Source organism: Eutrigla gurnardus, assembly GCF_963514095.1.
Source record: "Eutrigla gurnardus genome assembly, chromosome: 18".
Taxonomy (NCBI): Eukaryota; Metazoa; Chordata; class Actinopteri; order Perciformes; family Triglidae; genus Eutrigla; species Eutrigla gurnardus.
Window position 1 is genome coordinate 12,008,039 of NC_139929.1, and position 18,238 is coordinate 12,026,276.

The following is an 18,238-nucleotide window of genomic DNA, read 5'->3' on the forward strand; positions in this document are numbered from 1 at the left end:
GCTTTTAGTTCCTAAACATGTCAACCCCTTTCAAAATATTAATCATAATTTCAAAATGGCTGTAAACTGGAATATACGTGTCACATGTTAGAACTAAAGGAGTTGTCATCAGTCGCTGTATTTCATAGTTATGAATGTGTGAGTGGACTCCCAGACAGAGTTCATGTATCACATTTGCAAAACACAGCTGTCAACCCCACCAATAGACAGGGTATCGATAAAGGGGAGAGCAGAGGAGAGGCAGAGATGGAGGGTGAGGCGGGGGAGTCTATTAGCACACACAAACCTACAAGAATTCAGTTGCCAAGGCCAAGCTGTAAACAAGACACAGACACCTGCAAAAATAAACCTCTATAGCGTGTAGGTGAGTATACTGTATACAGTCGATAACCTGAACTGTAGTCAAGTTTAGTGGGAGCACATTAACAAGGGGAAAGTTTTCAGTTCATTGGAGAGGGGAGTGAAGTGCACTCAAACTGCAGCAAAGTAAAGGAGTCTGGAGAATAACCGGCAGTCTAGAGGACAGCATACATTACCCTCTCAGCTCTGAATAAGACCTTGCTCCTTTCAAATAAGCCAACTGAAAGCCTCCGTCAGTTGGGAGCCCTTGATAACCTGAGTGGTTTATGGATACTTTCAGCTCATATGCAACACACTCAAAGCACAATGAACACAATGTTCGACAGCATGCAGGGAAAAAACGTGGAGGATGACAACATGATGAAGGGGATGGCGGCAGCCACAACTTTGTCAACGTCTCTGAATTTATTAATGGTGACAATGGATATAGCAAAGCACAAATATTATGAGATGTTCAACATTAAAGGCCCAATCAGTGATTCCTTTACATTATAAATGAGGGCTGTGTTTTTAATGGGAAATAACATTTTCTGTTTGAATGCAAACATGCATTTAAATACCTAACATGGCCGTCAACACCTTAACAGATGCTAAGCTAGCAGCTAAAGCTAGAGCTACCTTGGTTAGCAACTGTGATATTAATTGGGGCGCTAATGTCGTCTAGCAAAAAAAAAACAGCCTTCTTTGTAACCAGAAAGAAAAAAAACAGCCGACTCTTAAGAGAGATCTTTTGGTACAACAAGCTAAGTTAACAAGCCATGTGAGTGCATATCTGATACCCAAGTGCAGACTTGTTCAATCAATCATTGTATTTTGCCATCGTGCCAAGAAAAATGGCATCCCATCAGCTCCTTCAATTTGTTCATGATTCACCATAAAGTGTAGCTTCTTTCTTTTTTTCCTGCCAGTCCTCTTTTCAGATCAATATACAACAAAATAGAAAAAGAGTTGAATGGTGCTGTCCAGTAACGTTATTCCACAATTCAGACACGTTTTGGTGAAACAAGAACCTTCCTGATGGGAAGTGATGCGGGCAGAGAGGTCACCCAGACCGTCATCCAACGCCTCTCACATTTTCTTAGCTTGCTTTGTTCCTCTTCCATCTAGAAACCCTCCTGTCATTTCATTTCATCCGGTTTTCTGCCACTCCCTCCTTCCCCGCTGTAACCCCCATGTTCCTGCCATTCCCCATCAGCTGACCTCCCCCTCCCACCTACACACGTGTTCCCACGTCCCTATAAGTCCCATCAGTAGCACATATACTGGCCCACTTCTGTCTATTGCCAGCCAGATTATAGCAATAGTCTGTTGTGCATTGACCATTTTCTCTCACTGTTATGACCCCGTGCCTGCCTTTAGCCTTTCTAGGCTGATCTACCGGATAGTTTGCCTCACCTCCCCTGCCTCCCCTGCCTGCCTCTTTTTGACCTCAGAAAACTTAAACTTTCTTATTTTATTGACCTGATCTTGTTTTGCTTTTGGGTTCCAACTTGGGCCTTGGCAATGATCTCACACAGGCAACAATCATACCTGTTTTTTGAGGCTGACATGATGGTTATGGCATTGCTCTTGTGTCAACCCAAAAATAGTTCCAATTGAATATCTGAAATAACAATATACATCAAAACTATGTAAATGGTGTTTGCATGCATTATCACAGATGGGAGTCTATAATGTTTGGTTAGAAAAAGAACTAAAGTAGAGAAACACTAGGAGTAATAAAAACAACCAGAGCCCTTTCCAGCAATAATAACTCAAAGTTATTAATAGCACAAAATAAATACAAAAGCAATGTGAAAGACAGATCCCATTTCACTTCATTAAAATGACAGCACCCAGACATAAACAAACCTCTGGTCATGTCTTAAGTCAAGCAGTCAGTAGGAAATAAGGGCATACAAAAGACTGGAATATTTAACACATTAAAACAATCTTCTTCTTAAATATGTCTTCCTCCGTCTGCTCAGTATTTTATCATGTTTACCACGTAGCCTTTTTTCTGGCTCTAAAGAGCATAATTGTTTACCAACCCATGACCATAAACCATCAATAATAGAATGCAATTTGAAAACAATAAATTGGCTGCATGCTAAAAAGTGGAGATGAAGAATCAGAGCATCACCTATTTTAAGCCACAGTATTTTTCCTCATGAAAGATTAATTGGCTGCTGGAAGTTTAGAATGGCGAATACAACGGCTTTCATCAAACGTGTTATAGGTGAAATCATTCAATCACAGTATCAGTCAGGGATAAAGCAAAACAGGAACAGCATGCAGATTGTAATTTAGCGAGAAACAGGTGGAATTGCCAGGGCTTATTCAGGAAAAAGAGCAGGACATCAACTCCAGCTAAATGAAAACATGCAGAAAACTGATAGATCGCGGTGCAAATCAGGACTGGTTAAATTGGTCTCTGTGGAGCTCTCCTGAGGCAAGATGTGATGCAACATAGTGCAAAGCATCTTGAGAAACTCAAATGGCTACAACTGTACCACAGAAGCTGTTAAATATGAAAAATCTAACAAGGGAGATGGCAAGACATCTATTTGAGAATGCAGAGATTTCCAAAACACCGTCACTGAAATGGTGAATGAACAGAAGGACAGCATGCGGGACGATACTACAAGTTTCTCTGGCCCTTCAAAATGGGGCTCGTCAGTGTGTTTGTCTACCCACCCAGCGGGAGGCCGAACACACACCTAGCAGAGATCTTGCAGGGATGCTGGCACACCCGGTATTTTGGCTGTGTTGACACGGAATTGAACAAGCACCTTGTAGTTAAACAGGAAAGGCTTTCACTCAATTAAAACTGGGTGAGGCAGTTTATTTGTGGCCTCTTTTCTCTCAGATCACTACAATATACTAAAATGTTATGTCATGGCAGCTTTAATGTTCAAGTTTTGTGTGATGCAGACATGAAATGAATGAATGTGGCATGGATCCGTCCACGGTCATAACGCGTATGTGTGGCTTATGATTAGGTTCAATATGAAACGTGTACACTCCTTGTTTATTTTAGCCAACACTTAATCTAGTATCGGTTGTCAGAGGGCAAAGTTATGGGAGGATGCATATCTACCACATATAGGCTTACTAATGACCTTTTTTTTCCCACTGCACAGTGAAATCAGGATGGAGACATTGAGGGCAAGCGCCGTCATTTGCGAAGCAGCTGTGCCCGCACAACATTTGCATAGCTAAGTCTTTCAATTTCGGGATCAGTGGAGGCAGAGGTGGAACATAACAAAGGACGAGCTGTAGAGGAGGATGTCATGGCTTGTCTCATAGGAAGCAATATATTTAACTGATCAACCTATAAAAGGACGCTCAGAAGCTAAATCTGGCTTTTGTCTTTTCACTGAATCAACCCATGCTCCAAATCTATCCTGGCGAAGAAAATACACGTAAACAGCTTGTAAATATGTATTAATTAAATTGTGTATGTGTAGAAATGAAATAAGATTGTTGATTAAGTTGTTTTTATTTGGATTTGCCTTTCTTCCAATAGGTCTATATAGCTGGTACTTGTGTGACAGCTGTTCAGCCTGTTGAAAGCTGGTTGTTTCCAAACACATCCATAGTGGTGGGGGTGTAGGGGGAGATATAGGAGGGGGTCCCCCAGGAGTTTTTGAGCAAGCTAGAGTCTCTCTCCTGGTTCCAGCAGAAGGTCTTGCAACTCTTTCTTAACTCCGTCGATTGTCCAACTTCCTAATCCACCCTCAGCTCCATTGACTGCCGGCGTTATCATCTGCCAGACGTCTTGTTTTCCCCCCCGTTTGTTATAGCGTAGCACATGGCTTGCTGTCTCTCGGGGTTGTCCTCGGCGACAGTGTTAAAAAAAAACTGCCCACGCTGACATTCATTACAGCAGAACGGTTCCGTGTCTGTTGGCATCGGGGGGCGCCACCAGTTGGTGTTTGCTGTCAGCAGCTCGGGTTGGAGAGAATCCCCGCCACCGACCATACCCGCCTCACTGCAGCTGCAGCCCCAAGCAGCCTCTCTCCGGCTGAACAGGGCTGAATATCCGAGTCAGCCAAATGACTGTAAAATCTACACTGTTAAATGTACACTATAATAAATCATTGTGCATTCACTCATATATGGGGATGCCATTTTTTGCTGTTGGAAACGTAACGCAAGCAATGAGAAAATCCTTCTTAGTAACGCCTTTTAATATGAAACACAGCATTTCTGTTTTTATTCTATTTTACTTGTATTTATGTTGCTGAGAGTTTATGCTACCATTAACTCCATACACTTACTGAGCACGGCATGAATTCATTGTCAAACTAATTCCCATTTTAATTGTGTCGTATTCGTGAGACCATTTAATAAACCCCAGGGCTAACAGTGCTGGCTGGAAATCATTTTTCTAACATGAACACACCACATGTCACGTTTTACTTAACCACCAGTAACACACGCTTACGCACACACACACACACACACACACAAAATCAAGCAGACAGATGGTGTCTACTAAATGGAATTCAAGCCATGTGTGTGTCCTCGACGGGACAGCACAGAGAGAGGTGTGTGTTAGGCATGATGATGTGCCACAGCGGGAGTGGGCCTGCTGGGTTACTGGACTAATATGCTCCTATGCAGACACACACACACACACACTTTCATACACCTGGACAGAATGAGAGAGTGTGAAAGCTATATTTAGAGTTAACCTTTTATCACACCTTCACATCATGCATCAATTACACACTTTCACATTCACACACACACACACACACACACACACACACACACACACACACACGTATTGCACAAAAAAAGCCACACATCGCTGGAATCATGGAAATAAATGAAAAACATGCTCTCTATTTCAGATATGCTGATGGAGGAACATATCAAACCTGTCTCATAATGCCACACTTCTGGGTTGTCCATACCATCAATTATTATGTTCAGACATTAATGTGTGCCTGGTGTGGAAATGTATTATTCATGAAATATCATGGTGTTGTGCAAATAGACCTGCTGAAGGCAAGTGTATCAATCTACATACACACTACCTCGTCTACCAGCAACTCGGTGGGACCACAAACACGACTGTAGGGAGGGAGTGCAGCTGGATGGAGACTGTAGAAGAAACTTTGTGAAATGACCATTAGTGTTTCGAAAGAGTTTCAAGAAAAATGTAGGCTTGTTTGCAATGATTTTGAGAATTTTTAGGAAACAGAATTTCTGGTGTCTGGTATAGAGACATTATGACAACAGTATTTACAGTTTGATTCCCCCTCTGATTAAATTGATCATCAATTTCAATGTTGTGTCTGGCATGAATGTAGTTACTGTAGAGCCATTTACATTCAATCTGAATATGACCACAAACACTGATATACTAAATGTTTGTAAAACAATTTAATTGTACTTGCAAAATATCATTTATACAAAAGGGAAATCTCTTTCTGACCTTGAAGCATTTAAAAATTAATCCAAAATACAATTGTATTTTAAGTAACACTTACACTTAAGTAACACAACAAGATGGACTATTCTTTTTTAAATAATATATGTTGATTATTTTATAGTTTACATTCACTGTGGTGCATATTCATTTTGAGCTCGCAGTGACCGATGGTGAAGGCTAATATCATCAGACCCACTTTGAGTTTAAAGGGCTGGTTCCTGGTCCAGCCAATAACATACAACACTTCCTTCCCCTTTGGCAGTTTTGGCAGAGCCTTTACCAGTGCTGCATTGTGCTGATTACAATGTGGCACTACCACAAGAGCATAATGCCACAGTTGCTGGTACAAATGACAGAAATCCACCAAGTGCAACGTTTGTTGGAAAGTGTCTTCTTGGACACCCGTCAGAGTTTTTAAGAGCTGGAGGCGGGAGGGAATTTCACAAAGGCTGCCGCCTCTCCATGCAGGAGAGGGACTGACTATGTCATGCATTTCTTTAAAGTATGTCAAAAATGTTTGGCTGGGGAAAAATCCCCACATGGAAGTTATTTTTTTCAACTCGCTACCTTGTATCAATGTTGTATTAGATGGATGCAAAAGTGTTCCTGTTACCTTCTGATGACTGAACAATGAATTAATTTTGAATATTCAGATCATTTTTCCTCAGGGGAGCAGTTTTTAGAGCTGTCGCACTGCAGAAGGAAATAAGGCTTCAACAACGGCTACATGTCTGTGATGTATTCCCTTTTAGATAGCTGCTCTCCCAGTGGGAGGGGGGGAGACTGCGGGTTCAATTCTGGTCCAAACCATGGATCTGACGAAACCCTGCATGGTTCAGTGATTCAGTAATGTGAGAGCACTGAGAGGCTCTCGGGGAGTGAAAAAACCCCCCACAAATGAATGCCATTTGCAAGGGCTAAACAAAAGGAAAAAAGTTTAAATTGCAATCAGCACTTCGGTCACTAAGGATAAATGGAATGTTTTGTGGCCTTAAATAAAGGAGAACTTCAGAGTCAATGTAGATGGGCAAAATGATAAATCTATGGCGCATTGCACTCGCTGATGAGCTAAATCCAAATGAAACAGAATGCCATTACGCAAAGGACAAAGGTAAACGCATCACGGAATGCAGTTAGTGAGAACTTGCAGGTATTTTTCAAAGGCACTCTAGACTCTGAAACGTCTTTTCATCGTGCAAGCAAGAGTCATGAACATGTTTGTGTGAGGTTGTTTTATACTTCAATAAAGCATTAAGTAAACACAGAGAACTACTGCAAGCCTCGCAATGCTCACAAACACACCATGCTTCAGCAAAGGCTGTTGAAAGTGATGTTTTTGCTCCCACTTGGACACACAGACCTTCATTAATGAAAGCCACCTCCCCTCTGATTTGACCTTTTTTTTGTCTCTTCCTCTTTTTGCTGATGTACATGCAGCAGTCTTGACAGGTGTCACTCAACGTCGCTGATGTCTATTTCAGGGTTTGTATCGCATTCTTGGAAAAAACTGTTGGATAGCTGAGTTTAGGTTTGTGCCCACAGCTGTCTCACCTTCCTCAGTGCAACATTTTATCCCAGTACCTCCCAATGGAAAACATTGAAATCAGTATTGTCCTGGACCAAACTCACACCACACGAGCCCTCCTTCTCTACCCTCTTTCCCATTCCTCCTGCTAACCTGAAACCAAGCAGCATAATGACTGCATGTCCTCTCGCAGTGCAGCAGCTCCCTTCCAACGCCTCCCGTCGAGTAATTGCCTTGATTTTAATGACTTTTTCAATTATGTCTACTTGGCTACAGTTCTCGCCCCGTAATCTCCATCATTTCCAACCATTACACTCTCGTATTCCCTTGACACCAATCAATCTTTGGTTTCTCTTAAACACTTTAAGGCAGCGGACGCACCTCATAGCAAGCTGCTCGAGGGCTTTGAGGGGAGAGGGGAGGAAAGCAGGAGCACGAAAGACACCCACAAGCAAACATGCGCCTTTCTACACAAGTTCCTACCTGCTCTTTGACAGACGCGAGGATGGAGGAGGTCGATTCTGCCTCAGATCTGTCTCCATTGGAGGCTGGCATCACAGGGGCAACCATGGCCCCCTTCTCCTGGTCCGCAGGCTGGTCTGGCACCGGCATCGCTGATATGAACGAAACCACACAAAGATGAAACAAGATTAAGCCGCTTGTACTTAAATCTACAAGAAGTTCTAAGCGGTTCTAAAACAAGTAAAGGAAATGAAAACGGGTTATATCAATATCAATATCAATCCAATTATGATCTCTGCTGCGGGATTATCCAATCAATTCCACTTTGATTTGAAGAAACAGTGTTTAGTAGTGTAGCAACAATGTCAGAGCTCTTCAGTGAGTTTTGAGACATTGGGAATTCTAGTTTAGATAAGACTGCATAATGTGCTCAAGTTAAAACAACTTCCTGTTTCATGTAACATAGTTTCACAAAAACTGAAAAACTCTGCATGTTCGCATTGCATGAATCTTAAGATTGCACTGACCAAATCTGAAGTTGATAAGTAAAATCTCTAGGAGGAGTTGGTTAAAGTGCAGTGCTTGGAAAACACTAAATATTGCCCTAAAATAGCACCTTAAATGTAAACTTCCTGTTGGGTTCACAGTATACCTCCAAAATGCTGTATTCTGTATTCATGTTGCACAATGATACAAAGTATCGGGCTAAAATATCTTCATTTGGAGGCTTTTCCAAACAAATATTGTATTGTTGTTGTTTGCAATTACAGCAGCATATATATATATTTGCTCATGAATATTTCTCTACATCCACCACTGATCAGATGGAACAAATCCTTTAAACATGTCAAGCGTCAGCTTCCCCACAACCCTGTGTCTATAATACTGTGGATACAGTGGGTGCTTGAATAAAGTCTGGAGCCTAAATAAATACAGCAATTAGTCTGCAACACACAGAGTCGCACCTCTCACCTGTGTCCCTGCCAGTATGTCACTTCCCAAATAGGGGTCCTTGTAGACTCATTAAAATGTGATGCCCCACTTAGCATAGATTTAATTGCTTTATTCAGGATACAGGAAAAGTGACACTTGTCTCCGACTAGTTCCTTTTCAAAGACTCGGTCACAATTATTCACTTGGAGAAAAAAATGGTATAACATTGAGGTCTTTAACAATAATCAAACACCACCAACTGTAACACATCAGTACTGCATGAATGCATCTGTCTTTTCTCTTTGCTGCAATTCATCACGAGGGATGGATACAGGAGAAGTGATTATAGATGCGTCATTTGACACTTGTAAATTGAGCCATCTATAAAATGTAAGATGTGCCACTGTAAGACTAATTGGAATTGTTTTAAATGATCAATAAAAGCCTCTGTAGTCCTCTCCTGTCTGAGTTGAGAGCGAGAGAGAGACAGAGAGAGAGAGAGAGAGAGAGAGAGAGAGAGAGAGAGAGAGAGAGAGATCAGGAAATTGGTCTGCGAGTTTTAGTGAAAACAGACCTTGGGGAAGGGATTTTGTCAATGCAGCAGCGCGGACTTCAATGGAAGACTAAATAATGAACCGATTGAGAGTAGGATTTTGATCATGGGAGTCTCTTACTTTACAATCTGCCACTTGCCTCAGCCCTTCACTTTTTCATAGTCGATGTGGAGATCCAAAGCTGTGCGAGCTCCGGTCAGACCCACACACGTCGGCAGAGCAAACTCGGTCCCATATTTTATTAACGTTTTGCACTTTTAAGCAGGTTCTTTCGGAGCAAATATTTACAGCGTCATTTAGAGCTAATCAGACAGACGTTGAGGGTAAAGTCAGCCGTTAGTGGTAGGCGAGTCAGCTTGCAACGTCCGTGCGAGAGCCACACAGCCTGCAAGTGGAACATCCAGTCCCTTTATCAGCCAGTCAGCTAGCTAGCAGACAGACGGCAGGCCAGACAGGGTGGTGTCGGTAAATAAAAGATGCTATCGAGATGCCCGCAGATGGTTATTTTCACTCTCGCTGACAAACACCACGGCCGTGTCTGGCATCTCCCCTCCCGAGCCAAGATGAGTCACCAGAGTTTGGCTCCTGAGCAACCAGAACCCCCGCGAAGACCCCATCAGACCGGCTGGCTGACTGCCATTCCCCTGAATGAGCCAAATGTAAGTCGGTGGGAAGAGGAGAGACTCACCTTCATTGTGGAACACCTCCAGCGGTGTAGTGAATAAACCTACAGTATGATCCATCAATAATTTAATCTGTAGCTTCTTGGCAGTAGTTTTGTGCTGCGCTGGTTCGGTTTTGGTTTCCACAAACCATGCACTTATATGTCTGCAGCGCTCCAACCTACTGTATTTCGAAGACAGGCATGACAGACCTTTCTCATGGCAGGAAAATCACAGGTGTGACGAATAACATTAATGATGGATTCTCTTCATCTCGCCGTGCCAGTAAGGGATGCCAACAGCGGCCGGCACAATACCAGAGCCCCTGTGCTGGCACACCGCAATGAAACGCTGCGGTTATTAGTCACACCTGTTTTTGATAAGTCACAATGTTGGTACCCACCGGTTGTGTGCTCCGTCTGTTAGACACTGAATAAATGTAGAGGAAAAACCTCATTCACCTTTGCTTTTTCCAAACATTTCCAAACAACATGTTTTGCATTTAAGAATAAGCTATGGCATTGGCATGTCAGAGAACCCATCTCAAGGCTTTTTGACACTATATTCACAATATTCAGTTAACGTGCAAATACAAGCCACATATACAATTACATTCAGTGAGTGAAGCGAGGTTTGAGTGATTTTGATAATTGAATTCTTGCAGCCAAAGACTGAATCACATGAATCACTGAATTTAAAACAAAATCTGAATCAAAACAGCAGTTTTTGAGCCTCCGCATACAACAATACACATAATTGTGAGGCATTTATTGTCGGAGGAAACCAGTGATCATATAAAGAGAAGACACAAACCCTTTGTGATTAGTGTCCACACAGGTGCTGGGTTCAGAAAATTGCAACGTTGGCCCACTGTATTGGCTGCTTCAGAGATAATCCCAGTACCAACACATTTGCCATTAAATGTTACAATACTCCACCACTCCTATGTTCTTGCTGGGTTATTGTCAGCAGACAGAGGTGAGCTGTTATTGAGTTGATGCGATACGTCCTGCTGGCTACAGTGTAACAGGAGCCTCAGCTTAGAGGGGGCTTTGGAGGCTCTGGGGAAACACTAATTGCAGCACATCTTTGAGTTGTGCGCAGCTTCCCATTGAACTGAGGAGTGATGGCCTGACATTTCATGTGGCTCAGGCCTAGATAAGACACAAAGAGCACAGACAAGGTCTCCTGTTTTTGACAGTTTGGTAAAAGACCCAGTGTCTAGCAGAGTTCCTCAGAGAACAAAGTGTAAACAACAAAAGAAAAACTGCTAGCAGAGGAAAAGAAATGTACTACTAATTTCTTCTGAAGTTTCCAAGCAGTCGACTGTATAAAGTCATGTTTACATGTACATAATGCATCCATTCAGTATACATTTGTATAGGTTACAATTAACAGAAAACGTACTTGACTTGTCTATAGACATTTTATTTTGTTTGTTGGTCATTAACATAACCTTGGTAGTCGCCCCATGGAATAGATGCTGTGGTGGATAAAGTGTTCAGCCAATCCAAACTACCAGTATCAGGGCAAATCTGAGCATATTAATTATTTCATAACAGACATCTCATCACCTAGTTTCCAGGTTTTAAATATGGTTGTTTATTTATATCCAATTTGGGCAATTGGTTGACTTGATTGCTATTGTCTACTCACAATAGGCCCTTTTTACAGCAGCCGTGTTGACATGTCATTGTAAACACGTGTAATGAAGAACATTATTATAGCCCCTGAGGGCCAGGCCCCAGGCTTACTGGGGTGGCTGCGACACACTAAATAGAACGGGACTGTAATTCGTTTTGATTTCAATTACACCTGTGTTTACCCTGCGATGACATATCAAAATGGCTGATGTGAAAAGGGCCTATTGTGCAGACTAACTTCTGCTCACCACACGGGCAGAAGCACACGCATAAGCGTACCAACACAAAGGTTAGTCGCACCATGAGTCATAGGATTTGGCAGGATGTGCACCTCTGACCCACGCTCACACCCCGACCTGACAGGTTTCCACACCTGCCCCCCCCTTTCGGCTCAACACACCTTTCGTGAACGCTCATGCACATACGAACACACTTTCAGCACACGCACACACGGCTCAATGAGGTGTCCTTTCCCTTTACACCAGGACCCTTCAGCTGTCTGACCCAAGTCTTGTTGGCTCGGCTGCACTGCCCTGCTCTCCCCTCTAACCTTAACTTCTCTTGTTATCCTCTCTTCTTGCTTTTTTCTCAACGTGTCTGGCCAGCAGTGTCCAGGGGCCTGTGGCCCAAGGAGGTAATACACAATGCTACCGTATGAATCATTAATGTTGAGTTATTATTTTACGGAAGCCACTGGCCATATAGTCGTGTTCTGAGTTTCTCCTGAAGAAACTTAGTGACCAGGCTCAAAATGCCATGGTATTGGTTTAAGTGTCTCCTGTTATGGGAGAATGGCCGATCACACTGTGGTCTTCAGAAAATACGTTGAGGTTGGGAGTTGAGCGGTTCAGGCCCCCATACAGTATCTATGCATCACAATTCAACACAGACTTTTTCATTTCAGCCATTCGTTCTATAATTGTAGCTTAATTAATAATACTAAATTCAGTATATTAAACTAGAATTTATTCTTCTGCTTCAGTCAGATGTCCAGTCCCATCCCTAGACCGGCTGCCAAGCATCTTGTGATCAGGAAGCCATTGTATCGTTTGTGTTTGAGTGAGGACAGGGAGCTTCTCCCCGTTCACATGAAATGACACTGTTGAAATATTTACAAGGCTATGGAATGGAATCTTGGTTGGAAAGAATTGTGTGATGGCTATAAAACATGTGTGATTGTGTGATGGCTATAAAACATGTGTGATTGTGTGATGGCTATTAAAAAAAGAAAAAGTGGGAGGTTCTTTTGGGATGTAAAATGTCGGAACTACTTTATGCCAAGACACAATCCGAAGACATTTTGACATGTCACATTCGGAAAAGCTGTAGATGTAGGTGTAGCTGGTATTATGCATGTCAAGGCTTACCTACACACTGGAGATGTTAGCTGTATTAGTAACACCTTGGCTTTCTCCAACTATGAAAACTCAAGGGGTCTGCTGTCGAAAAGGGCTTACCTTCTCCAGACCAAAGGGGATATCTTGACTATCAGCAAGGGATTAACAGACAGACAACACTTTGGATCAATGCTTCTGACTGAGGAGACGTGACAGGAGTTAGTGCATTTCTCAGGTAGTGCTTGTCCATTAGTAGCAGATCAGAATGTTTGATTCTATAGTCTTACTTTCAGACCTGCTATTAAAAATGATGTAGAGAAATCACCAGATAATGATTTAACCAAAATACAATTACATGATAAACAGTAACATTGAGCAGGCTATGATAATACCAAAAGTAAACTTTTAACAAAGCTAATTATGAATAATTCACATTCACATGTTCAGCTCAATTTACAGTCTCACACCTGCATGCATACACACGGTGCTGATTAACACGTTTGGAACTGGAATTATGAAAAATACTGGAAGCTAGCATAACGTCTCTCGTTATCTTCACTACCTCGTTACAATTTTGATTGGGTAATACATCCACAACCACTGGAACCTTCATGCATGATACAGGACATTAGGAACAATTTCAACACTAACAAGAGTCATATTGCCTGTTCCCTTTTTCCTACAAAAACACTTCTAGCAGCCTATCAATCTGCGGCCCACAAGACCCACTTCAAATTACACCCCCTTCACGTTGAGCACCTCTCCGTACAGACCCCACTCAGAAAGTTTGCTAAAACCGACAACCATTATGAATGCAAAGGCTCTAGGATGGTTGTTGTTTATCTACAGTTGAGTTTTCTTAAACTGCAACAAATCCTAAAACTAAAATCAAGGAAGTGACTTCCACTATCACATGGTGTCCAACTGTTAATTTTTCGTTAAGAATGCAGAGTGGAATAGCAAGGGAGTCCCAAAAGTATGTGTCATTTTTGAATATTTGCATGTATTGCATGGCCAAAATTGGCTGCTGGTTAAAAATAACAGCCTGTCTCCTATCCTGAAAGACTGTTGTAACAATGAAATACCTTCTCAGCACAGTCATGTATTAAATTGACAGATTAAAGCATCACACCACCATTATTCTTACATTGGACCTCAAAGAAAAATGATGGCGTTACGACAGGCTTAACACTATTATATATCATGATCTTATAGAAATCAACCATGTTCATTGCTCTTTTATGTAACAAACGTAATACTTCATGTGGACATTCCCTATAAACATTTTCATCTTACTGTTTTTTTTTTTTTTTTACAATGGAACACTCCTGACAGTGACAGGCCAATATTCTGTCTGTATCCATTCACAGTTAGAACTGCAGCTGATTCTGCTCATCACGGTGTATCACAGCTTTTTTGTGTGTTTAGGTTGCCAAGTTATAGACACTATACATTTGTGTAGGTACATAACAGCCGACAGAAGTCAAAACTTCTCTTTCAGGCATCAATAAGTGTTGTCAAATATCCACTTCGAATTCATTTGGAGCCAGTTTCAATTTAGAGCTTGTTCTTGAGCTCAACCTTTGATGTAGGGCTTTTATTTTCTGTAAACCAGCTCGATCAAGAAAAAAACACAAACACACACAGATTCTTGTTGTGAAGTGAATACGTATTCAGTCAGTATCTCCTTTGACATGTTTAAATTGGCCTCAGAGGAGCTAAGACACGCACATCACATTTCAAAGACAAATATTTCTCTAAAACATCTCGTGTGATGTGACTATTCATGCAAATAAGACCTCATTTTTGTTGAAGCAATGCAAAGAGATGGTGTGTCTCTTTTCCCCGCAAGCATTTTCATCAGCATGCTGTAGTCCCACTCTATGTGTAAAGTGTCCTGAGATAACTTTTGGAATTATACGACAGTATAAATACAATTCAATTAAAAAAAAGACACGAACACAGCTTTTAAGGACATATTCCACCGGGTCTAAGTGCTGTTTATCTATTGCTGTTAACCATGATCCTTTTTTAGTTACTAATGAAAGGGTTTATTTAATATATATTTGAAACACAAAAAGAGAGATGTGTAAATTAGACTTGATAGACAGACGTCTGACTTTCTGAGTACTGATTGCAACTTATTAGCTGTGTGCACTTCAGCGGCGTCCTCAAGAGCTCAAATAATAATTGTCCCGAACATGCAGCTAATAATGCTAATGTCATCAGAATCAGGCAAAGCTTGGAAAGTGAAGAATTCATTATTATAATTTTCACACCCAATTTCCCCAGCCAATCATTCCTGATTTCCAAAGACTGCTTTGCCTTTCAAAAATGATTCCCAAAGTCTGCCACATGTGAGTGTCTGGGATGATTGATAGCTCCAATTCACCTCCACGTTAGTTCTAATATTAAACTCTGAATAATGCATAATTCATTGCTGTGGAGAAATGGGGCGCATGCATGTGGCCGTGTGCCCGTGTGGACAAGACCGTCAACATTTTTAAATATGCAGACACACCCACAACAAGAAATAGATACAATATTCTCTTGTGCAGAATTGTAATGAACTAAAGTGAATTAAACCAAAGCAATCAATATATAATCACTGTTATTGTACTGTATGCCTGTTGGTCTTAGTTATTGTAGCAGTAGGGATAGTATGCAGTACTGCATATGCAGTGGAGAAATCCTACCAGTGGCTAAGGTGGGTCTGGAGGACAGCACAGAGGCACTAATCATAGAAGCACAAGAACAGGCGCTGAGCACTGGATCAATAGAGGCCGGGGTCTACCACACCAGGAGCCCAGGTGCATTCCAAGGTCTACCACACCAGATAAGAGCCCGGTGCATTCCAAGGTCTACCACACCAGATAAGAGCTCGGGTGCAGACGGAGGTCGACCACACCAGATAAGAGCCCAGGTGTAGACCAAGGTCTACCACACCAGATAAGAGCCCGGTGCATTCCAAGGTCTACCACACCAGATAAGAGCCCGGGTGCAGACGGAGGTCGACCACACCAGATAAGAGCCCAGGTGTAGACCAAGGTCTACCACACCAGATAAGAGCCCAGGTGTAGACCGAGGTCTACCACACCAGATAGGAGCCCAGGTGCATTCCAAGGTCTACCACACCAGATAGGAGCCCAGGTGCTTTCCAAGGTCTACCACACCAGATAGGAGCCAAAGGGGTAGACCGAGGTCTACCATGCCAGACAAGAGCACAGGTGCAGGCTGTGCAAAAATGTCCCTGCGACAGTGCAGCACATAACAGCAAGATGCAAGATGCAGGAGTACATGGAGCACCATAACCAAGTGGCTGGCATAGGAACATCTGTGCTGAGTATTATGGGCTGAGAATCCCGAGGTCAAACTGGAGGACACCTCCACAGGTGGTTGACAATGACCAAGCTAAGATCCTGTGGGACTTCCAGATCCAGGCTAATACACTGGTGATGGAGCCAGTGGTGCCAACCAACCTGACAATGACAGCAGTAGTGATGGAGCTATTCCAAGCAACAGCAACATCAGGAAGAAGGAACATGAGAAGCTTGAAAAAACCAAGGGTTGAAAAGGAGCTAGAATATATATGAGAGAGTAATAGAGGTACCGGTCGTAATTGGAGCACCTGGGACTGTAACCCCAAGCTTGAAGGAGGAAACACAAGACTAATCATGGGAGTGGGGATTGATTATTATTGTTATTAGTATTCTATTCCTGCATGTGTGAATATTTGCAAATAACTACAAAATTATCTAAATATGGATTTTGTGGTTTTGAATCGTTTGGTGCTCATGCAGTCCCAGATTCCCAGAGCTTACAAATGTGCTTAATGGAATAAAAATAAGAACGTCCATATGCACTTGTTGAAAATGCATCCCTTTGAGAAATGAGCAAACTGAAATAACTCCAGAAGCGGGGGAGACCAGAGCACGGAGTGAGACTGGAGGTGGGTGTGGTTCGTGGCTCCGGTGATTTAAGAGGCTGCTCACAGACAACTGTGATCTAATGCCTCGGGCCTGTTTTGCTCACTTTCAAAAGCCCCAGTGCGAGCAGTCAACAGAGACAGCAACATTGATTACCTCAATCGATACCTCCAGCCATTACATCCATAGCATTTCTGATCTACTCCACTGTATTACTCCAAGTACACCAGTTATTTGAAAGTCCTCTAAAGCGAAAAATGATTTTCAATGAATTTCTCTTAAAGGAGAAAACGCAAATATATTTTCATTTTTTTTATTGTTGTTGTAGCCTGGAGCACTGAGTGTGCAGTGCATACACACACACACACACACACACACACACACACACACACAGCTCAGTCTGGCAGCTGAGAAGCAGCGAGATGGTTGACCTAGATTGGGTGCTGGGTTTGAAGATATGCAGGAGAAACCATCTGCATACAAAATTTGAAATTTCTCCTTCAACAGTCAGAAAAACCAGAGAAGAGAGGTTGAGTTTATACCAACTTTTTTTCCTGCCACAAAAAGTTGTCAACTTTCCTCCCTCCAATCTGTGTTTTTTTATTTATTTATTAAAAGGTTAGTAAAACAGGAAGGAGAGTAGAAAAGGGCGACAGAAATACAGACAGACAGCGGAGCCCGGCATGGTGTTATTTGACCCCAGACGTCTGTAAAATTTGTAATATTTAGGAACGTGTTACTTTATAGACAGGCACCTCATTTTGAAATAAAAAGGGACCTTCTGCAAACAAAGGTGATGTTGTGAAAACAAGAGGTTGGATTTGAATACTGAAAATGAAAATTGCCGTGAAACTGTCTTAAATGCATTATGCATCATTCACAACATACATTATGTTTCTCAAGCTTCATCGCATTTGGACCACTGAGACACTATATTTGAACTGTACAACGACTGAATCTCAGCAGAGTCAAAGACATAAAAATGCTAGCAATTACTCATTTGAAACAAAACAAGAATGGCGAGAGGAGAAATGCTTTTGGTGATGACAAAGGCAACATTGTGCCTAGAGCCTGGATTGCTCATAAGCAGACTGACTGGCAGATACTGTGGCTCATTAGCATGTCTGAAATAAAATTATTGCCTCCTAAAGCCAGAGCTGTCAGCAGAAATGCAGTGCGTCTCCAATGCCACAGCCACCTCTGAAATCCAGGCAGCCAGGAAGTCAGAGTAACACAAGAAAGGTGGAAACTATGCATTGTGGAGAAAACAGTATATGAGCAGGAGAGGCCAAGTGATCAGGAAGGAAAGAAGTGTTGATGAGACAAGAGGACGACAGATGAAAGGGTAGAAACGAGATGAAGGAGGGAGGAAATCAGGCATTTTCTTTCCTGAGTCTCGGCTCTTCCTTTG

The 18,238-nt window shown here is 42.1% G+C and overlaps 1 protein-coding gene across 2 annotated transcripts in view; it reads right to left on the reverse strand.

Moving 5' to 3' along the window:
• Positions 1 to 18,238, reverse strand: part of ctnnd2a (catenin (cadherin-associated protein), delta 2a) — a 218,632-nt gene that overhangs the window by 180,883 nt on the left and 19,511 nt on the right. For both annotated transcript variants that reach the window (XM_084033107.1, XM_084033108.1), the window contains exon 2: positions 7,794 to 7,924. In XM_084033107.1, coding sequence (XP_083889233.1) covers positions 7,794 to 7,922 — 129 coding nt within the window. In that variant the 5' untranslated portion in view covers positions 7,923 to 7,924. The remainder of the gene's footprint in view (positions 1 to 7,793; positions 7,925 to 18,238) is intronic.